The sequence below is a fragment of the Salvia hispanica genome, chromosome 3 (assembly GCF_023119035.1).
Source record: "Salvia hispanica cultivar TCC Black 2014 chromosome 3, UniMelb_Shisp_WGS_1.0, whole genome shotgun sequence".
Taxonomy (NCBI): Eukaryota; Viridiplantae; Streptophyta; class Magnoliopsida; order Lamiales; family Lamiaceae; genus Salvia; species Salvia hispanica.
The window spans coordinates 49,969,232-49,992,336 of NC_062967.1; the positions used below are offsets into that span (position 1 = coordinate 49,969,232).

The 23,105-nt window shown below is 33.1% G+C and overlaps 2 protein-coding genes across 4 annotated transcripts; both read left to right on the plus strand.

Annotated features, from left to right (window-relative positions):
- Positions 1–7,124: 7,124 nt before the first annotated feature.
- Positions 7,125–10,124, plus strand: LOC125210417 (probable carotenoid cleavage dioxygenase 4, chloroplastic). The gene is made up of 2 exons (XM_048109976.1): positions 7,125–8,527; positions 9,720–10,124. The coding sequence occupies exons 1-2, from the start codon at positions 7,125–7,127 to the stop codon at positions 10,090–10,092; spliced, it is 1,776 nt and encodes a 591-aa protein (XP_047965933.1). The 3' UTR covers positions 10,093–10,124.
- A 2,904-nt stretch (positions 10,125–13,028) lies between these two features.
- LOC125209016 (protein GET4) lies at positions 13,029–19,428 on the plus strand. Of its 3 annotated transcripts, none has more exons than XM_048108585.1 (13): positions 13,029–13,234; positions 13,851–13,911; positions 14,139–14,218; positions 14,411–14,489; positions 15,486–15,567; positions 17,175–17,331; positions 17,573–17,663; positions 17,915–17,998; positions 18,084–18,130; positions 18,543–18,674; positions 18,806–18,890; positions 18,989–19,072; positions 19,159–19,428. In XM_048108585.1, exons 2-13 carry the CDS (start codon positions 13,864–13,866, stop codon positions 19,174–19,176), a joined length of 987 nt encoding a protein of 328 aa, XP_047964542.1. In that variant the 5' UTR covers positions 13,029–13,234; positions 13,851–13,863; the 3' UTR covers positions 19,177–19,428. The 3 variants fall into 3 exon arrangements, with proteins under 3 accessions (XP_047964542.1, XP_047964541.1, XP_047964543.1); XM_048108584.1 differs by having other exon boundaries at positions 13,030–13,234; positions 13,792–13,911; XM_048108586.1 differs by lacking the exons at positions 13,029–13,234; positions 13,851–13,911 and having other exon boundaries at positions 14,162–14,218; positions 17,165–17,331.
- Positions 19,429–23,105: the final 3,677 nt, after the last annotated feature.

Genomic DNA, 23,105 nt, shown 5'->3' on the forward strand with positions numbered 1-23,105 from the left:
ACGAAATTTTAAGAGGTGTTGTTTCTGTGTTAGATGGAGAAATAAAATAGTATAATTTATTTTAATAAGAGAGAGAGCTTTTTCCAAAAAAAGGAAATGTATCTTTTGACAAATAAAAAATGACAGATTTTAAGAAATGTAATGAACATCATATTTTTATATATTAGTTTTATATACCCTCCGTCCCAAGTTACTTAAGTCGTATTCCATTTTGGATTGTCCCAAGCTACTTGAGTGTATAAAGTGAAATATGATAAATTTTGTGGGACGAACGAAAATGAAAAAATATGACAAAATTTTAAAGGAAGGGGCGAGTATATTTCTATTGTTAGTTTAATTTGATATAACAAATGAATACAGTTACAAATGAGTGTTTTTTCATATCTGAATCGAAAAACTGATTGAGAATATTGTTATGTCAAAAAAATTATCTATACAATATATACAATATATAAAAGGGGAGTTTTCTAGATATTTACATAAATGCCATTGGAATTTTTTTTATATGATAATTATAGTCATTTTGTGTCATTTGATTTATTAAATCCATTTTGTGTCATTTTTTGGCTAAACGTATGATCAAGTGGATCTAACCGATAAAGTTAAAATAAATTGAATTGATTTTAGATTCTCCACTACCTAAATACTTCTCCACTGCCTAAATAATTGTTATGCACTTTTCTCATTAGCTTGTAATTACCACCTTTGTCTCACTAATGACCGAATAAAAAAGATATAGTAAAATGAAAATGGGTAGAGCCACTACGCTCCTCTTTGTGCTTGTGATATCTCCGGCGGTGTACGGGCAGACTACGCACATCGTCGGCGACTCCACCGGTTGGGACAGCAGCGTCAACATGGCAAGGGGCAAAACTTTTACCGTTGGGGACTCCCTTGGTATGTTCATCAATGTTCTATTTTCGAATTAATTAATTCTCAACTAAATTATTAATATACTAAGTCATGTTTAATATACATGTTTCACTTTTATTCTGATTTCACTTTTTATACATATATTTTCTAGATCTTATATGTATGAAACTTGGAGCGTTGCTTGCTTGCATTTGATTAGACCAATCGTATTTTGTACCTTGGTGGCCATTTGCAATATATACAAATTTTAGCATTGTGGTTTTTATCTTTACAAAGAAGTTTTTGCATAATCATGATTTAATGTTTAAATATTATTTTTTATATGATTTGTTTCAAAATTTATTATGCTTCAATGTTTATTTGTATCGATTTTTTATTCTCATAAACTAAAATTGTTACTCATATTGTTCATGGTTATTATAAACTAGTATCACGCCTGTGCTATGCACAGATTAATATATTTTTAATACATTAATTTTTAATTTTAAATTAATTAAATAAAATTAGAATCAATATAAACAATGAACAATATGAGTAACAATTTTAGTTATATGAGAATAAAAGATCTATACAAAATCAACATTGAAGCATAATAAATTTGTAACAAATCACATAACATATAAACATTAAATCATGGAATAGGAAGATAAAATTTTATCACAATAAAGAATTAAACACAATGGACAATTACTCATCATTTTTAAAACTTCTTTATATACTACATTAACTTTAAAATTAAAATCAATCTCATCACTATAAACTAAAACCTTCAATTCTTCACACTTCGTCACTCTTCAACAGAACTAATAGGTAAAATAACTCGTATATCATCTTTAAAGTCGTCCGTACCATTGTCGGGATGCTGCTGCATTTGGTGCTGGTCGGAGCCGGCCCAGAACAGCGGCCAATATGTGGCGGCGTCACCGCCGGAGTACAGCGGTGATACGGACTGATTTGGTGGTTGTGTGGGATTTGGAAAACTCACTCCGCTTCTTTTAGTGATCTCAGTAGCATCCAATTTTGAAGAGAGAATTTTTTTAATCAAGAGTCAATTTTTTTTTCTCATTGGAACCAATCAAATCCAAATGAAAATGAAAAGCATAAGAATTAATATTTAAAATCAATACTAACATAATAGAATCAAGAGATTATTGACATGCAAATGCTGATTCAATGGAAGAAAAGAGTCAAAATTCAAACAACCAGAAATAATCAATTGAAAGAATTTTTATTCGCCTGGTCATCCATGCTTTTCATCCCTAATTCAGCATTTTGTATTGTTGCATAATTCGCGAAACCAAAACCCTTAAAGAATGTAGTAGCATGAACAAAAATAACACCCAGCACTAATGTGCGTTTGAATGCACAATATTCACCCCATATGTTTACAATTACTTCACAGGGAGTGAGAGAGGTGTCAATCAATCTGGAAATTAAGGAAAAAAAACGGGTGTCTCGTACATAAAAGGGGAGTTTAACTTTAAATAACTCCCCACTAACTTTAAAAAATTACTCACTAATTTAACCACCAAGTAACGTATCAATAGCAGATTAATATTTACTACTAAAATTCAGTGAAAAAAAAAAATAATTTTATTTAAATAATAATATCTATTTAAAAGAATATTTTTCTAAATACCCCCAAAACTCCCCTTTTATATATTGTATAGATTTTGAGATTAATTATTTCATATGGATGGCATTTTAGTAATGAACGATACATATATTGTTAAGGTATGGTTGCTCCCTTTATAATATAAATCCAAAAATATCATATTTAATATATGTGCTTTTATTATTTTTTATTGTAAATTTATTTAATTTTATGTTTTTAGTTGTCAAATAAAATATTATTGTATATTTATTTATTTATTTGTAAGTTCATATAGTCATATAGTTTCTCATATTAGCTAACACGAGGAAATGAAATAGGTCGTGCAACGCACGAGGGTGATACTAGTTATAAATAAATCTGTGCATAGCTGGTAGTAGTATTATTTTATAATAAATGTAAAAGTAATAGTATAATAAAACAATGAGTAGTACTAATCAATAACTTTCAAATAATGAATCAAATATATTTCCACATTGGTGAATTTGTTGTCGAAGGACGAAGGTTGTGGAACTAGAGGCTAGGAGGCTTCTACATCATCGTCCATGGCTGCAATTGTCCATTGCCAGTTGGACTACGACGACCACTCAAAGTGGGCGGCGCTTTCACGCTACAATCCCTAAATTTGTTTTTGTGTGAAGCTCGCTAGCTAGGCTTTCCTGCGGTAGACGGCGCTTAAGGTGATTTTTAAGTTGGATTTGTGGACAAGGATTTCGGTACCAAGGAACTAGCTAGTCATGGCTGTTGCAAAAGATGGACCATATATGTCAAGTGTTTTTCAACTACTTGTCGCATAAGTTAGTGTGGCCGGGGAAGATGTTGGACTCCGAAATTGGAATGATTGCATAGGTCGTTCTTGATTTGACGTTTGACGGCGTATCAGCTTGGAACGCGACTTAAGTCTGGTAATTGTGGATGAATGATGCCACAACGAATGGGTACGAATGAACCATTGATAAGTTGTGATATACATTTAATGATACCACAAACGATTATGATGAATTGAAAATTTCAATATGATTTAATAAGGTCTAAATTTCGCCCATGATATGGTGTAAGTTTAGATGTTGTGACAGAATAGAGCAATTGTGTAATCGAGACAAACATAAACATAAAGAGACACAAAATTTACACAAAATTTACGTGTTTACCAACGTTGTGTTGGCTACGTCCACGGGCAGGAAATGGAGAACAGATTGTACTCAGATTGCTTTCAGATTACAGAGTTGTGTGCCCTACTTCTATATAAAAAGGCACACAGACGACGGGCTAAACCCAATATAACAATTAAGGCCTAAAACAAGGGGCGAAGCCACGGTGGGGCCAGGGGGCCCTTGGGCCCCAGCCATTTTCTTAATTAATACTCCATCCGTCTTATAAGAATATATACTTTTTCCTTTTTAGTCCGTCCACAAAAATATACATTTTCTATTTTTGGAAAATCTTCTCTCTTTAATGAGGTAATACTCATTCTCCACTAATAATATTTTAATTATTTTTTTATTTCTACCTCTATATTATTTTATTAATTTTATATTAAAATCCATGTCGATACAAATTGCATATTCTTCCTGTCATTTATTTGCGTGGTACTAGGTTTGAATCTCTCCCCGCAGCAGTTCTCATATTTAATAATATGCTCCTGTTTTTGAATCATTTAGCTTTAAAATATTAGTAAGATTCTATGCTTGTAGCTCATTAGTAGATTTTCTTACATTATAACTTTTACTAGTAATTTTTTTTTCACTTGTAATTTTGTATGAATCATTTTAAATTGTAATTGTAAAAAATGACTTTTATAATTCAAGAGTAAAAAATAATTCTTTGACCCTATAAATATTTTAAAATATTACATGATACTATTAATAAAATCAATTTTAATGTTATTTCCTTTATTATAATAAATCTGGAATAATAATACGTTGATCTAATAAATATGTAAATATATCATATATTATTAGTAAAATCGGTATTATATTCTAAAAAATTATCATCCATTTGTCACGCGTGGCTTTTAATATTGCTCATATCCGAGTTGTTTTCGTGTCATTAGCACTGAGCACAAATTATAATGGTTGTTTTGCCCCCACCGTAAAATTTCTAGCTCCGCCACTGCCTAAAACAGAAACATAGCATAGAGTCGGGTTCAAGGCAGGGGCGGATGCAAGAATTTTGGTTAGTAGGGACTTCACTATATATCCTCATTATCTACGAAAAATAATCTTATGGAAGAAACAATGATAAAGTACAATAGGATGGGAGAAAAATGGTAGAAATCTTTCTATAAATAGAAACGATATTAAATTTGGTGGATATAAAAAAACATACTAGTCAAAATACAAAGAAGTTTTTGCATAATTAAGTTGAAAATAAAAAATTCCAAAAGTTAATTTATGGATTAAAATTACTAAGAAAATAAAAATTGAGATTACATCGATTATTTGGAAAGAAAATTAAAATAATACTTTGTAGATTATGATTCTGGAAAAAGTTATAGAGGGGACGAAAAATTAGAATCACAAATTGAAAACTAAGTTATTAAATTGAAATTTAGTTTACTCTCCCTAAGTCCATAGAAAGTTTAACATAACACATTTTTAAAGAAATCCAAATATTTCCATCAAAACGAATAGACTTTAATTTAATTTATAGTATCCAATAAACGATTGGCAATTTTTAGAAAACCACATTTTCTTGACACATTTTACTACGAAGTTTATGATATTAATTGTAATCAAGTCATCTTTTTTCTCAAACTAGTTTAATTAAAGCATTGTTCTTCATTTTATTCACAGTAATTTTTTATTTCCTGATTCATTTCAGCCCCTCTTACTATTCAAATTTTGATGATTTAGTCTTCAATATCGTTAATTTGGTGAGGGTTGGAGATAAATTTCAAAATTTTGAATAATTTCCACAATGAAAAAATTCCAAAAAATATTTTGGGTAGGGGCATAAGCCCTCCCCATTTTCTAAGTATGTCCACTAGTGAGTTCAAGGCATACTAATATTAGGTTCAATAATTTTTTATTGGACATTTTTAAATGAAAATTAAAACACTAGTAATTATCCTAAAGTTGTGATATTTTCGTTATACTGATAAAGAAAAGACAAACTATAATTTACTAGTACTACTATAAAATTAATATTACCCTAATAATTAATAATTCGCACAAAAACTATAAAATAAGAAAAAAAGAATTTTGTAATTGGATATTTATTTGGTGCTGAGAGAATCTGCCGGAGATTGATTTCACATACTTCGTCGGTGCATTTGTCTATATTGATGATGATATTATAATTTTGATCCTTTCCCCTGATTTTTAATTAGTAGCAGTCCATTTTGAACTTAATTAATATTATTGTGTACAATAAGAGACAAGGTAAACAATGTTACTTGGCAGACATTTTTGATCTCATTCCTTATAATTTACAACGACAACGGATTCAGCAAGAAAAAGCCATATCTTTATTTGATTAATTTGAGACAAACAATACCGAATAATCTGGACCCAAGGTTAATTACATCCATTGCTGTCTGAATTATACTCACGCCGAATAATGACTCATATAATGTCCTGCAAATTACCTCACTTATATCGATTAATCACCAATAATCAAATGTTCATCTCATCCACACAGATCTCGTTCACAAGAAACCGTTTACTCGTTAATTTAATTAATGATTAGGCTAACTAGATGATCATCGGGGGCGATCATCATTAGTTGCGATTAATTATTAATGATTAGAACCATTATTTTTATTCAGCCATTGTGATAATATAACAGTTGCTTTTATTTGTAATTGTTATTACATGTGAATTTGTAATACCAACTGCGACTTTTATTTATTAGAATTAGAATTAATACTTTTGTTAATTAACAACTCTATCGATATCCATGATAGTTATCACTTTGAATTCATAAGAATTGTAATTTTCATTTGAATGCAGAGCTTGTAAAATTTATTTTCTTAAAAGAAAAATAAACAATTGATCGCCAATTAAATATTGTTGGTTTCAGAATCCATGTGCCTTATTAATATAGAGTGTTTCTTACCATTTTCTACATTGTTAATTAAATACACGTTGTACACACATACAAGTTCTAAGAAGAAAATGTGTATGGCATGGAGTTCTTAAATAGAATTGAAAAGTGCTTTTATATGATTTTTCATACATGCCATTATTGCTCTTCGTAATATATGCTTTTATTTGTAATTGTTGACTTTTTTTTACGTAACTATTGGCTTGATTTAAATCTAACTGATTATTTTAATAACAACTGCGACTTTTATTAATTAGAATCATAGTAAGTACTTTTGTTTGAGAAAATTGTGACTTTGTCCCTTTTAATTCATGAAAACTGCCTCTTTTATCTGAGTGTTCTTAAAAAAATTAATTGATCTCTATTTGAATATTGTTGGTTTCAGAGCACATATGATTCTTCATCACCTCATTGATCATATGCTACTTGCCTTACTATTGATTGTATCGTTTTCTACCTTGTTAATTAATTACACGTTGTACTATAATAGTAGTAGTATGCAACTTCTCTAAGCAAAACTATAGGCGGCATGAAGTTCTTAAATAGAATTGGAATTCAAATAAATCTAGACATCATTTCAACAATTTAAAATATGGAAACCCTAATCCTCCATTCCACATTCATTCCAAGAAATCTTGATATCACCATCAACTCAAACAACTCTCATCCTCATCAACTTACCCTCATCACTGCAAAATCTTCTTCCACCATTTTTCACAATCTCACAAAGAATTCTTCCACCATTTTCCACAATCTCACAAAAAATCTACCCAAATATGATCAAACCATCATCAAATCTCCATTACCAATCATCTTCAAATCATTAGACGATTTCATATGCAATGTCATCGACCTTCCCCTCCCCCCCTCCCTCGACCCCAAGCACGTCCTCTCGGGCAACTTCGCCCCGGTGTCCGAGCTCCCCCCGACCGCCTGCGACGCGGTGGAGGGCTCCCTCCCAGCCTGCCTCGACGGCGGAGCCTACATCCGCAACGGCCCAAACCCTCATTTCTTCCCAAACGGGCCCTACCACTTATTCGAAGGCGACGGAATGCTTCACATGATCAAATTCTCTCACGGCAAACCCACATTCTGCTGCCGCTACGTCAACACGCACAAACACGCAGTGGAGCGTGAAATTGGCTATCCTTTTGTCCCCAGCATCTTCTCCTCCTTCAACGGCGGCCTCTTAGCTTCAATTTCCCGCTTTTTTCTAACTACAGCTAGGGTAATCGCCGGCCAATTCGATCCGATCAATCACGGCCTCGGCCCCGCCAACACCAGCTTAGCCCTAATTTCAAATCGCCTATTTGCCCTCTGCGAATCCGATCTCCCCTACGCTATTGAGATAACGGCGGAGGGGGATCTAAAAACCCTAGGCCGCCACGATTTCGGAATAAAATCGGCGCCGTTCCCGAGGATGACGGCGCATCCGAAGATCGATTGCGTCACCGGAGAAGCATTCGCGTACGAATACGTCGGCGCGCCGCCGTCGCTGAAGCTTTTCCGGATCGATTCCGACGGAAAGCGGCAGAAGCACGTGCCGATTTCGATGGAGAAATTCACGGCGATTCACGATTTTGCGGTGACGGAGAGGTATGCGGTGATCCCCGACGTGCAGATCGTGGTGAATCCGTGGTCGATTTTGAAGGGGAGGTCGCCGGTGGAGGTAGATCGGGAGAAGGTGGCGAGGCTGGGGGTGATTCCGAGGTACGCGGAGGATGAGGGGGAGATGGTGTGGATCGAGGCGGCGGGGTTTAATCCGGTGCACTGCGCGAGTGCGTGGGAGGAAGACGGCGGCGACACCGTGTGCGTGGTGGCGTCGAATGCGGTGGCGGTGGATAAGTTGTTGGAGAACGTTGGCAGCGCGGAGATGAGGATGGAGAAGATAGTGGTGGATGTGAAGGGGAAGAGGGTGGTGCGGAGACAGAGGTTGTCGCCGGAGATTCTCGACTTTGGAGTTATTAATCCTGCTTATGCAGCTAAGAAACATCGGTAACGATCATAATACTCCCTCCGTCCCGTTAAGATTCACACTTCCATTTCTCCACTTTAAATATTTATTACTCTCTCCATCCTCCTCAATTAAGAGTCACACTTTTTCATTTCAGTCCGTTCTCACACTTCATTTTTTACCATAAATAATAAGTAGGTTCCTCATTCCACTAACTCAATTCACTCATATTTTATTATAAAACTAATATAAAAAAATAGGTCCCACATTCCACTAATTTTTTCAACCAACTTGGAGTACTTTTTATTTTTATCAATAAACAAAATAAAAGAAAATTTAATTTTGTATGGCCTATTTGGAGTACTTTTTATTTTTATCAATAAACAAAATAAAAGAAAATTTAATTTTTTATTTAAAAGATAAAAACTACCCACTTTTTTAATTTTAAAGTAGTGTTTTGCTTTTAATTATCGAATTCAATATTAAATTTGTATCAAACTTATTTTTTTTTATTTAACTTGGTTGTGAATTAAGATAATTCACAACAAACCTTCTTAAAATGACTATTTTAGTTAGTGGCTATTTTTATTTTATGTTTGTGGCTAGTATTTTTTTTTGTTTCAAATTATATTATGAAATCTCTTTAAATTCATAGACTTTGAATTATTAAAGTGCCAATGTTTTCTTGGTTGAAATTAGATACTATACGCATGATGTTTTAAACGAGGAATACTGACATCTAAAATAATAAATTTTGGTCAAATTCTACATTTTTCATAAACTTTAAAATTATTCTCAAATATGCATAAACTTTATATAATACATTCGATATTTTCCACTGCAGGTTCATCACCATATCCAATTAACGCACATGTAAATTTTTTATTCTACTTTACACAACTAAATCAAAGTGATTTCCTATGCACGTGACTTTTTATCATATTTGTCACGAACTTAAAAAGTTGTATAAAATAGCATATAGATTGAGTTTTGCAAAAAAATATCTTATTTAGATCGGTTTAGAAAATAACAGATATAGTGCTTAGAATGTAAAGTTGTGATACTTGAGACCAATTCTGAAATTTATAGGAAATGACAGAATTTAGCCAAAGTTCAGAGACCAATATACCTTTAAACTAGAGAGCTCTTTTTAATTTTAGTAGCTATCCTATATAATTACAAATGTGAAACATGCGACCTCTTCTTATCTAGTATTTCTTCATATTTATGTAGGTACATTTATGCAGCAATAGTAAGTGAACTACGGTTGATCGGGGTGGTGAAGCTAGACCTATCGATACCAATCAAAGGATCCGGTGGCGATTGTGCGGTGGCTAGTCGCCGGTATGGGCCGGGTTGTCATGGAAGCGAGCCATTTTTCGTGGCGAGGGAGCCCAATAATCCAATTGCGGAGGAAGATGATGGCTATTTAGTCACATATTTACATGATGACAAAACTCAAGAATCCAAGTTCATAGTAATGGATGCCAAGTCTCCTAATCTTGATATAATCGCCGCCGTGAAGTTGCCGCAGCGGATCCCCACCGGCTTCCACGGCCTCTTTCTGTCAGAGTCTGACCTCAATAAACTTAGACAAAGTTGCTAATATGTGTGAGCTTTTTTACCTCACTAGCTAGGCAATATGTGCTCAAGATTATATGTCAATTCTTATTGCAATATTTGATTAAATATATCAATATTAACATGATGTATATAAATAGGGTTGTTTATAATATATCTATTATCAATCGGGTTGAGTAGAAAAAAAAATCTTAATATTAATTCTTCCACGATATTCAAGATGCATAATAGGTCTCACAAATAAAGAAATAGAGTACGTACTAGCAAATTTTCAATGCATGTGAACATTTTTTATAAGTTAAGAGGTGTTAGCTTCATTGATATATAAGCCCTTCTAGATATTTTCAATAACAAATAGTGTTTCCGTCTCTTAAAAATAAGAACTATTTTCATTTATAAGTCTATTCCTTAAAATTATGTATTTTTTATTTTAGGAATTTTTTCTCTCTAATAAAATGATATTCATCCTCCATAAACAATACTTAAATCAGGTTTTCTTTCTATCTCTCTTATTTTACTAATTATGTATTAAAATTGATGCTATTTCATAAGATAATATTTTAAAGGACAAAAGTGAGTAGTTGTTTTTATCTAGGAATAATTAATTGCTATTTAAGTTATAACTTTTGGTTGACTTTGGTCAATCTCCCTACATTTAAAATTGAAATATAAAATCACAAATTTTCAATTTTTCTCAATTACCTACGCTTAGTCAAAACTGAAATAAATATGAAAAAAATCAAATACGATATGGCAACAAAATCACTGCGTTTTAGATATATCAACATCTTTTAATATTAGGAGTACTAAAAATATAACAACGACATTGTTTAGAATACATCAACATTTTTTAACATTACTAAAAATATAACATCCTGTTGTGAAAAATAATGCTACGTATTTTGTTATCACTATCATATTTGATTTTATCTCATTACCATTTTTGACCAAAATAATGTGAAACAATCGAAAAATATTTAAAGAGTTGTTATTTTATATTCCAGTTTCAAAAGGAGTATCTCTTATCGACATCTTTTCTATATATAAATATTGATTATGGTATGTACTACTAGTACCTTTTTATTCTCTCGAATCGAATTATTTCAAGATAAGAAACTTTCAGTGGTCGTTAAATAATGATTGCTTGTCACTATTAAGTCGTGGCTTATTTCTCAATACAAAGTACCCTCCTATGCAGCTCTATCAAACTGCACAGTTTTGCTCTTAGGAAAATTAATGCTCTGAATTCCATTCAACTAAATAAGCATTAGTGTCTGATGCTTAAGATAGTTTAAAATAAGATCAGCGGCATATATGATTATAAAAAGTTAGCAAACTTGAATTGTACACATTCTGAATTTAAAATTTGTATCATGTTGATCTCCATCACTTAGATCAGATCTTATAATCTATCTTTCTCATTCAAGATTGTTTCTCCAGATTCTGATTTCGATTTTGATGGACATTTTTTTTCTTTCAAACTAATGATTAGGAGGTAAGAATTTTCAATAATAATTATCAAACCTTATTTGTTAGTCACACTTCTCATAGTGTAAATGCAATGCATTGACCCAAGAGCGGGCTATTTAAGAGTGTCTACAATACCGGTGCCGTGGCGCCTATTGCTATCCGGGGGAGCGACACGGCGGAGGAGAGCGTCGGGGGAGGTGGCGAGGACGGGGCGGTGGCGGCGGCCTATTGTGAGCCGCCGAGACTGCCGCGGCGGTCATAAACCTTTTTTTTTTTTGACATTTTCTTAAATTATTTTGTGATGACTAGGCGGACAAGTTTTTGTGGCTATGACATGGTTGTTCCGCCTTATTGTGAACACTCTAGGCTCACTCTTTTTAGCCATTAATTAGCCTTCCTATCAACCATTAATTCTCGCAGTTTGCTTTTTGGCAAATTAAATTAAGCTCTTAATTCCATTCACTATGACATTAATGTAAGATGATGATGGTAACTATGTGTAAAATTTCATCAAGGAGGAGTATGGCATAGTCAGGATGTTTGGCAGTATACTGTAGATATAAAATGTAGTACCTTATATGTTTTGATGTTTGGCAATATATATACTCACCCCGTCTCCAAAGAGTAAGGTCGGCATGAGTTTTAATAAATAAGAGGAAAAGTAAGGGAGGGAGAAAGGGTAGTGAAAATAATGTTAGTGGAGAGTGGAGTCTATATTATTATAATGGTATAAGTGTTAATGGTGATGGTATAAGTTGTAAATAAAATGATGTGTAACGATAATATGTAATATGTTAGTTTGAACTTTTCAAAACTAAAAACTTCATACTCTTTAGGGACAGACGAAAAAGGAAATAGTTCACACTCTTTGGTGACGGAGTGAGTATAAAATGTACATTACATGTTTGACCTTAGTTGGTTTTCCCAAATCAACATAATGCGTCTTAATGTCAGTATAATGCCATTCAATTAAGCACAATGTCCATTTCAAAATGTATGGAAACATGGTATCATAATTGAGAGACTATCTAAGGTAAGAATATTAACATGCACATGTAAATTGAGAAATGCAAAGCTTGGATAAAGAGATATAATCACCAGGCTGGACTTTGAAACAGAAGGAAGATTATTTAAGCACATGCAAAATGAGAAGATTATTTTAGAAAATTTTGACATCTAATCAAAACTTAAATTATACTCTCTTCTTCCCCCATTTTAATCCGACATAGAGTTCTAAAAAATATAAAGAAAAATGGAGTATACATATGAGAAATGAAAGAAAATGCTTGAAAAATAATTTTTCAGCTCGCACAATATATTATATATAGCCTAGCTCAATTCAACCCACTTACCATGTGGGCTTGGATTTTCCAGATTTGTAAAAAGCCCATCGGCCCAGATCAATTTAGTGATGCACTACAGAATTTTTATTTAAGACCCACCAAAAAAAAGAATAATAAAGAAAATAAATGAAAAAGATGACTAAAAATTAGTAGATGAGAAAAACATGAGGAAAACAGCAGAAAAACAATTCAACATTTGTCTCGTCTTGTTCACCGCATTTCCCTCTTAATCCCATCCGAGATCCTCTTCCTCCCATCTCCGTCTTCCGCCTGCTTCGCCACCGTGCCGCTACTCTCCCTCTTGCGCTTCTAATCGGTCCGCTGTATTCCGTCGAAACCCTAGCTCGAAATTACGTAATTACTTTTTCCTGATTCAATTTAATCGTTTCTTCACATTGACACAAAAATTTATCATCTCTGGGGCAATAATCGTGTGTAACTATGTCATATATGCCTTTTAATTTTGATAGATGCAATATTATTTGATGGCGGAACATATTTCCCGTCTGGATTGTAGAGTGGAGTAGGTTGCTAGTTCTTTGTAAGGAAATTTGCAGATATCAATTCAACTAGCCCTCTCCGAATTGTTGTAGAATGAGCTAGGAATTGTGATTTTCGCATTTTCTTATAAGTATCTCTTGGTAATTGATTCCATGGATCCTATGCACATTAAGATCTTCTCATCCAATCAGCACTAATGACTGAGATTGGTAGAGGCTAAGAGGTGTAATAAATTTTTTTCCTTAATTGTCAATTTCGAAGAGATTCTTACTGTTCCCGGTTGTGAATCGATATCACGTGCTGGTGAAGTTATGTTAATGTCAATTTTGTGAGTGTTTTTTTTAACATGGTCTTGTGCCGGGTTGAAAGGTGAAGTTTTACATTAATGAGTCATATTTGCAATGCTTCAGGGCTGATTCTGAAGTAAAAAAGATTTGTTCTTTCCTCTATTTCTTTTTTGCTGGTAAAGTACATAGAAGAGCATGTCACGAGAAAGGACTAGACGTATCACACTTGCACCAGCTGAAGAGGTGGGCCTCTTAAAATTATTCCCCTTATCTCCGTATCAATAAAAGAGTTATGTGCTTATGTAGTTATAATGTGGTAGCTATACTGTATATTTATTTCCAATACTTTCATCTTCCCAACATGTATGGTGCTGTACTGCTGTGCATCTGAATAGCTTGTAAACAAGTTATAAGTTGTTTGATTCTGTTCTTCTTTTCCGGTTCTTATATTTCTTAGCTCTGAATTGCAGACTATTGAGAAGATTAAGAAAGTTGTAGAGGAAGGCAACTTCTATGGCGCTCAACAAATGTATAAGTCTCTTGGTTCCAGGTGTGATTCTAAATATCAACTGAATACATACTAATATGGTTTTGAGCAGATGTGATGGTGTTTGGGCACTCTGGGAACGCATTTTTTTATGTTTGTGACTTACAGTCAAGTCCTGCCAATGTCAACACCTTTAGCCGTGATGATAGAACTATAGAAGTTAATCTTGTTTCTTTTGATTGGCAATGACTGCAGGTATGCTTCGGCTGACAGGTACTTAGAAGCCTTGGATATTTTTCACTCAGGGGCTTGCTTACAATTAGCAAATGGACAGGTCAGATTTGTGTCCCTGTAATATTTTTCTCATATTCTGTTAGCATTTAGCTGATCTTCATGATTCTTTCTAATGTTTTAATGTGCGTCTATGTGTTAGAGAAAAGAAGTGGATGGTATTGACTGAACTAAAATGAAGTGGAATCTGGAATAGATATTGATAAAAACTCTCTTAGAAGGCTCTACGGTAAATTATCGTTCGTAAACTAAACTCAAGATTCAACATCCCTCTCAATTCTCAAAATAGCAAGGAGTAGTTTGAATTCTGTTATAAACCTTGATCTGATTGCTCTTCTGTTTCTGCCATGTTCCTCGATTGCTTTCTCTAACACCTCAACATGAGCTTTCATCCGTGTTGTCATTTCTTTCCACGTTTACTACACCAATTTGTTAGAGAAAAGATGCGACTGGAGATGGATGATATTGGCTAAACTCAAATAAAATGTAATATGGATTAGATATTGATAAACAATCCTCTTATGAGGCCAATTTATCTAATGAGGCAGTAAAATGCTATGCTTAATCTAAACTGAAGGTTCCACTACCCTCTTAAATCTCAAGGGACTTATTTATTGGACTCTCAAAAGACTTAAGGAAATAAAGATAGTGTTAAAAGGAAGAGTTATTGACTTCAATAATTAAAGATTGAATTCTAGAATTCTAACAATTGAAGATAGACCTCTAGACTTTCAGCTCTTGATGTGTATCACTATGTTAATCCTTTGTAAAATCCTCTCATAAATTACCCAGATAACATTTTTAAGGAATAATGATTTTGACACAAGATACAAATCATACAATAAGTGATAATAATTAATGCTTAAACTATTCGGTACTATGACGAACTTCCAGATGGCAAGGTGGAAATTTTTTTAGCTTGGAGACCCCAACTTGCATTTCTTCTCTATTTTCAAAAGAGATCTGACGAAATATAATTTCCTATATTCTCTTAAGAAGTGTTGTTGATGAATTATATTTACATTTCACACTGATTCAGGTTACATGTGGTACTGAGCTTGCTGTCTTGTTTGTGGAGAATCTTGTTAAAGGAAAGATCGCTTATGATGATGACACACTTGGTCAGTTCCATCAGAATGGTTTCTTATTGTTTCCATCATTATTTCCTTTTCTTTTTTTAGTTTTTATTGACATTATGGCATGGATAAAAGAACCCCAGTTTGTGATGTCGTGCTATCAATTTAAGATTTTATTGGGAATACATCTCCTTTATTGATACAAACTTACACATACACATTCCTAGCTTCTTTAAGAACTGAACGCTAGTTTTTGCTGGCAGAGCACTTTGGCAATCACTTTATGCACAATTTAGACACTGACATTAGTTATTGTGATCAATTACTGAAGCGTTTGTTGCCAAAAATTAAGCTAGTCTGGAATATCTTGATAAATCTGTATTTACTTATCCATTAACAGTATCACTTAAAGTATTTTCATGGAAAATATTTATATCCAACAAGTCAAAGGAAAATGAAATGGGGTGAATAGAGTTATGTACATTTTCTTATTACTCGCAAAGTTGACAGTGTCAATAAATTTTTTAACACCGAAACCTTGATCCATTTGATTTACTGATGCCAATCCAGTCAATCTCCATCTGGAAGAGGAGATTTGTTATAAGTGATTGCCTGATTCTCTAGGAAGCATAACATATGAATGACTCAGTAGCTTTGGTTGATGAGGGAATTGGACCTTCAAAACAGGATGAAGGCTTATGGTCTTCTATAAAGAATGTCTGTAAAAGAGGGACTTTAAGCTGTAAATTAATTATTTGAATGACTGCTTGGTAGGGGTGGCAAAATGGGTAGCGGGTATCGGGTAATTCCCATTTCGACCCGGTACCCGGCGGGTATCGGGTACCCGCTACCCGACGATAACGGGAAACGGGGCGGGATTGGGTAGTGTATTTTAGAATTTTGCGGGTAGCGGGTATACCCGCTACCCGCACGGGTATACCCGTTAGTCCCGTTTATACCCGTCTTTGGAAATATGATGCATACGTACTCTGATAATATTTTGATTATTTTCACTTTTTCAAGAGAGATATTAGAAATGACCTCATTTTAAATAGTTCACAATTGAAATTTTTGCATGAAGAATTGAAGATTGAAGAATAAATAAATAAAAAAAACAAAAAACTTAAATCATAGTGTAGCAAGTCAGCAAGACAACAACAATCCAAAATTCATTCACTTGTATAAAATTGCAATAGTAGATGACTTGCATAGATGATAAAGCATAAATGTAAAATTAGTTTTATGAACTCATATTTTTGGTTTGAAGCACTTTCTGCACAATTAAAGTTAAAAGCACCGATTTCGGGTCGGGTACGGGTACCCGCAATGTCGGGTACGGGATACCCGACACGGGTATCGGGTAATCCCGTTTCGTTGCGGGGCGGGTATTGGGACTACAAATTTAGTCGAAATCGGGTACGGGTACCCGACATGTCGGGTGCGGGTACCCGCGGGTTACCCGTTTCGCCACCCCTACTGCTTGGAGATCAGTCCAGATACTTGAATAGTTCTTCTTTACTTTGATGAAATAGATGACTTACTCCTTTGTGTTTGGTGATTAGTTCTTATCAGATTGAGTTGTGAACTTTCTTTTATTTTCTACTTTGTTTTTTGGTTTTATACATTACGTAGAATCCGATAGTGTGTTGCAGATCGTATCAGGCAAATTTACAAGAAGTTTCCACGAATATCTGTGCCGCAAAATTTGGACCTAGCAGATGATGCTGATATGCAGCAACTCACTGAAGCTCTAGGAGCTGCAAAAACACGTGCTGAGGGTTGCTCATCATTCTTGAGAGCTGCTATCAAGTGAGAAATCAGTTTTTCTTTTATGCATTCTATGAAGGGGTTCCTACTTCTTAGCGCACCTAATATCTTGTTAAGAACTCATGTACTGTACTTGGTAGTTTATGCCTTTCTGGTAGACCATTGTTATGGCTTGGATATCAAGGCATATAACTATTGGATTTGTTCTCTCTCCAGTGTATTTTCTTATTATTATTTGGCCGAGGATCAGGATGTACTGATAAATTTATTCTCTTCTGAACAGGTGGTCTACAGAATTTGGAGGTCAGAGGAATGGATCTCCTGAAATTCATGACATGCTAGCTGACTACCTATACACAGAATCGCCTGAGTTGGTAACTATTGTTTTAGTAATCGTACTTTTAGAGAAAAAGATGTTACTTTTTGACACTGGTTTCCATGATCTTTCAAACTATCTGTTAAGCTACTCATTTTTAAAACGGTGTTTCTAAACACCCCCATTTCAGCCTCTTTCTACTTTGTGATGAATTTAATGAAAAAGTATACTTCAAGACATGCCCAATTGCAAAAGCAAATACCACCCTGGAACTGCATGGTGTGTGTGATATATTGTTCATTGATACAGGATATGTCCAAAGTAACGTATCATTTTGTTCGAGGGAAGAATCCAAAGAAGTTTGCTCTAACTCTAGTCAATTTCATGGGCAAGGTCTGTCCTTGCTCTGAATTCTAATCTCTCACAAATGGCTTATCTATCTATTATATAGTCCTTATTTGGGAACTTCTGAATGCAGTGCTATCCTGGTGAAGACGATCTTGCTGTTGCACGTGCAGTTCTGATGTAAGCAGTTTTTGAATGATAAATATGTTTAAAGTTAAACAGTTACTATTAAGAGTTGTACTCTCGCAATCCTTTGAAAAGAAATATGAGAAGTGCATCTTCTAGGATATATGGTTTGAATTCTTAGTCAGCAACCTCTCATTTGCTTCTTAATGTGCCTAAAAACCTTATTTACTCGAAGTGGCGATCAACTGTTGTCATGAGTTCATTCTGCCCATATATTATAAATCATGTACTATATTATAAATTGTTCTAAGTGTATGATTTATGCTCCCAATTGATGCATCAATATTGTAGAATGTTCCAGGCTTTTGCTTCCCGTTGGTTACTTGAGACCTTGTCGATATCTATTTTTCTTATGAGTTTCATAGTACTCTAATTGTGTATAGTAAACGATCTCTTTTTAACTTAGGTACTTAGCTCAAGGTAATCTCAGAGATGCTATTATCCTTATGGATGAGATTAAGAAGCAAGTGCAACAATCTGAAGGAGTCAATTTTCCTCAATCTGATCTAATGCAGTTCACCAATTTTCTTCTAGAAACGTAAGTTGGATTAATTTTCTCTCTCATTCTTGAGTGCACATCATTCCATATTTGTGTACTATATGTAATAATAATCGATAAGTATGACCAAACAGACATTGTTAATCCTTCTTTCTACATGTGTAATGCAGGTTGCAGAGAGACGCTTTGCCTCTCTTCAATATGTTGGTTGATCGTTACAGGCAAAGTATAAGCAGGGAGCCTCTCTTTAACGAAGTATACTATTTCCAGTCGCAATCTTTTAACCATCCTTTACCCTCGTAAAATTTTCCCAACGGTTTATCTTACTTTTCTGCTGTGGCATCGTGGATCAGCTGCTGGATGAAATCGCGGAGAAGTTCTATGGAGTACGACGTAGAAATTCCATGCCGGGAGGAATGTTTGGGGAAATTTTCAAGGTAATAACTCTTGTCACGGTTTTCCCATTGGATGATATTCTTGTTTCTCAACGTTCTGCATTTATGGATTTTGCTATTTTTTGCAGATGATGGCAGGAGAATAGTAGTAACTTGCAATTTGCGATGAGATAAATTATGATAGAAATTGGTAAAAGTCGATACTACTTAAAAGTTTAACTATGATTTTTGTTCTTGTTTATAGTTTGCCTTTTTATGGGCAAGGAACACAACTTTTTATTAGTTCAGAAAACCTGTGACAAATGGTTTCCTGTTTGTTGTTTTAAATTTTTTTTTGGGTACACCAACTTGATCGATTAGTTTTTTCACAGAAAAATACATGAACTTTGTTCTTGATACTTACGTCCACAAAAAAAGGCTCTGTTTTAAGCTAGCTGAGACATTTCTTTGGGGTACGAGAATTAAGAAATTGATATGTTAAAGGTTAAAGTGGCGAAAATTAAGTATGAGAGTGGATAATGTTTTCTATCAAAAAAAGAAGTGACTAAATCTTGAGACAATTTAAGAAGGAATATGACTTATAGGGAGGAATATATACTAATATCTCCATCCAAAAATGACTTATAGGGAGGAATATATACTAATATCTCCATCCAAAAAAAATAAATGAACTATGATACAAAACCATTGAGCAGATATAATTATATGCTTACTTTAATTCTAAAAACATCAAGTTTCTATGCAGATTTCTAGATAGAATTACTTCAGCATCAAATTTTGAATCATATCACAACTCAGCAATGATACACAATATTATCATTCCATTCAAATATCAAATCCTACCACCTTCATGTCTCAAAAAAGGCAACAATCTATACGTAGATATTTTTTCCTTTTTCATTTTTAAGCATTATCTAAATTTATATATATAATTTAATGTTTTCTACAAAATATAAATAAATAAGTCAAAAATAGTTAACATTATTTAAAGTTTAGTTAACTATTTTTAAGTATTATCCAAATTTATTTATATATTTAATAAATAAGTTTAGTTGTTTCTAACCCATCTAATCAAGATCCTGAATCTTGAACTGCTAGGTTGCATATCTCTAGGCTCAGTTAAGGTTTTAATTCTACCATAAACCTCGCGTATCCAAATATTAATTATTTTTGTGAGGTTGGAATGCTACCATAAATCAACATTTAAGGTTTGAATATAATGACTAATTTTATAATTCTATCCTTTCCACATATGATGCCTCAGGCTCTACGTACTAGTATACTTTATGTTAATCATGATTAGGAAAAAAAAAAAACCAATTACATACTGAATGTGAATATTCTTAATTTCATCTATAAAAAGGAGTAAATTTTTTGTACATGGGATGCCCAAGAGTGACATATCCCAATTATTTGAACTTTGGAGAGGTGGTCCTTGCGTCTTGTTGTGAGCCAAAGAAGACAAGAGTGATAGTGATAAGAATATCAATTTTAGGGCCACTTGAAATCACACGACTTTTCTTTAGGAGTATTTAGTTAACGAAAACGCCAGACAGCTCAATCCAAATTCTATCCAAAATATCATTAAATAACAAAAATATCACTATAAATAAAGTATTGCGTGTTTTACCTGTGGAATTTTATAGGGAACTAGTGTCACACCACTGTTGCACGACTCATTTTATTTCTCTCGTTGTATTTTAAGTTCTGAACATATTTAATTGAAACATATTAACATTTATATAGTAAACAAGCACATTATGAAAAATATAAACAATTAACATGACAATATAAAAAAAATTAGTTAATTACACAAAAAAAACATAAACAAAATCAAACATTAACAAAAGTTAACACAATTATAATTTAATATTCCATATTTTATCCATTTTGCAAAATTTCTTTGTAAACAACATTAACTAAAAAATCACAAGTACCATCACCATCTTTATTACAAACTAAAATTTTCAATCCTTCACGATCGAGAATTAAATTGTGAAATGACCTTGTCGGGGTCAATAATCACACCAATTATACCTAAAAAAATAGAATACGAGTCAATGTTAATACACAAATAATAATAACAATAACAATAATAATGTAATTGCAAAAGCAGTACTAATAATGTACCCTATTTTTTATATGCTTGATTAGATCAATTGTCTCGAACAATAAATCTTGGAAATGTGGGAACGATGACTTCAGCTATCCGTGTTTTGGAGCACATAATAATTTTGAATTCATGATCTGAAATAGGAATATGTATTCTACTTCTTCTTACCAAAAAATGACAAATAGTAACAATTGAACCTTCCTTAGTTTCGTGAGTCACGAAACTTATTTGTAAATTGCGAGAAATATGCCTTGAATCATAGTACCTTGCATGGAAAAAATAAACAATTAATGGTTCTATATAAAAAAACTAAAAAACGTAATAAGATTAGAAACGACACCCATATCACATGATGACAAAGTATTGCTAGGATGTAGATCGTTTAGGAAGGTGAATTCCATATTTTCAATAAATACTAATTAGTTTTGCTGGAAAATTAATTCAATAAGGGAAGACAATAAAGAAGTAGATTATAATCTTACACATGCTATATATTTATAGACATAGAGTATTGAGAAGTCCACCTATTTTTGGAGTTACAAATAACAAAGAATTTTGTTCCCTATGACCTATGAAATTATTACTAAAATAAATGCACAGTCATGAGCATTATTGAAAAAAAGTATATAGTGGTTTTTGAATAAATTTCCAACGTGATTAGATTATGAATGCCATTAATTTACAATTGCCAACTCATTGATTAGGTTATGTATTAGATTTCACTCGTGATATAACTGTTAATTTCTCTTTGCCATTAATTTTATAATTGCCGACTAAAGTGAAATTATCAACTAATTATTTCTCTACACTAAAATGATGTGCTTGGTGGTTAGAGGTTATGTAACCGCACATGTGACTACAATTGTTAAAACATGAAATTTATAAATATTTCAAAGGCCAAAACTTGTCTTTAATATAGTTATAGAAACGTCTGCCATTTGCCAATAATAACAGTTTTCTGGCAGAATGTCCCTAGTAAATTTACCGGCAGATCTTCGACAAATTAATTTGGATGCCTCGGACATTAGCTAAAATTACTAACTTGAATTTATTTCATTTTAAACTAGACTAAGTCTTGTTAAAATTTATTAATTGATACAAATCAACAACATGCTTTGATTAATTATTACTCCATAAAAAGTATTTATAATTTGGTTATGGATGATAGTTCAATATATAATCTCTCCTAATTAATATTCCTTTCAGCCTTAATTAAATTAGAAAGTTAATAATTTAATTAGAGAAAGCCTAATGAAAAATGAAAAAGCTTGATTCATAATTCCTTGGGTTTGTAACCTAAAATATCTATAAAAATTTGGATGAATGAAAAATGAAAAAGCTTGATTCATAACTCCTTGGGTTTGTAACCAAAAATATCAATAAAAATTTGGATGAATAGAGTTGTGAGGAGTGAGGACAACACCACAACAGTGTGCGCCCACCTCTACATCACACGCACGCACATGCAAACATAATGTCTATTCGAGAAAGGGATGGAATCAGAAAATTAGAGTCGGAAGGATAAAAATATTTAAAATATACAAATAAATATTCTCTCCATCTCACTTTAGGAGTCCCGATTTACTATTTTTGGGTGTATTATTCCATAAATGGTATTAGGCCTCACATTCCACTAATCTTTTTCCACTCACATTTTATTATAAAATTAATACTCCCTCCTTTCCTTCATAGTTGAGTCATTTTTCCATTTCGGGAAGTTCCATCATAGTTGAGTCATTTCCATTTATAGTAATTTTTTCCTCTTTCTTACTTTACTCTCTCTTACTTTATTCTCTTTACTTTATTCACTTTTTACTTTATCTCTCTACCTTTTTATCTTTCTTATTTTTTTATCTATTTATTTAACACACTCAACATTCATTTTATAAACTCCGTGCCGAAAAGTTCTGCCTCAACTATGAGGGAACGAAGGTAGTATAAAAAAATAGGACCCACATTCCA

Bases quoted from the DNA above. Each gene is read 5' to 3' on its own strand.
- LOC125210417 (XM_048109976.1), top strand. From the start codon at position 7,125: ATGGAAACCCTAATCCTCCATTCCACATTCATTCCAAGAAATCTTGAT. The intron at 8,528-9,719 runs GTAACGATCATA...ATATTTATGTAG, and splicing joins TATGCAGCTAAGAAACATCG to GTACATTTATGCAGCAATAG.
- LOC125209016 (XM_048108585.1), top strand. From the start codon at position 13,864: ATGTCACGAGAAAGGACTAGACGTATCACACTTGCACCAGCTGAAGAG. The intron at 13,912-14,138 runs GTGGGCCTCTTA...TCTGAATTGCAG, and splicing joins CACTTGCACCAGCTGAAGAG to ACTATTGAGAAGATTAAGAA. The intron at 14,219-14,410 runs GTGTGATTCTAA...CAATGACTGCAG, and splicing joins TATAAGTCTCTTGGTTCCAG to GTATGCTTCGGCTGACAGGT.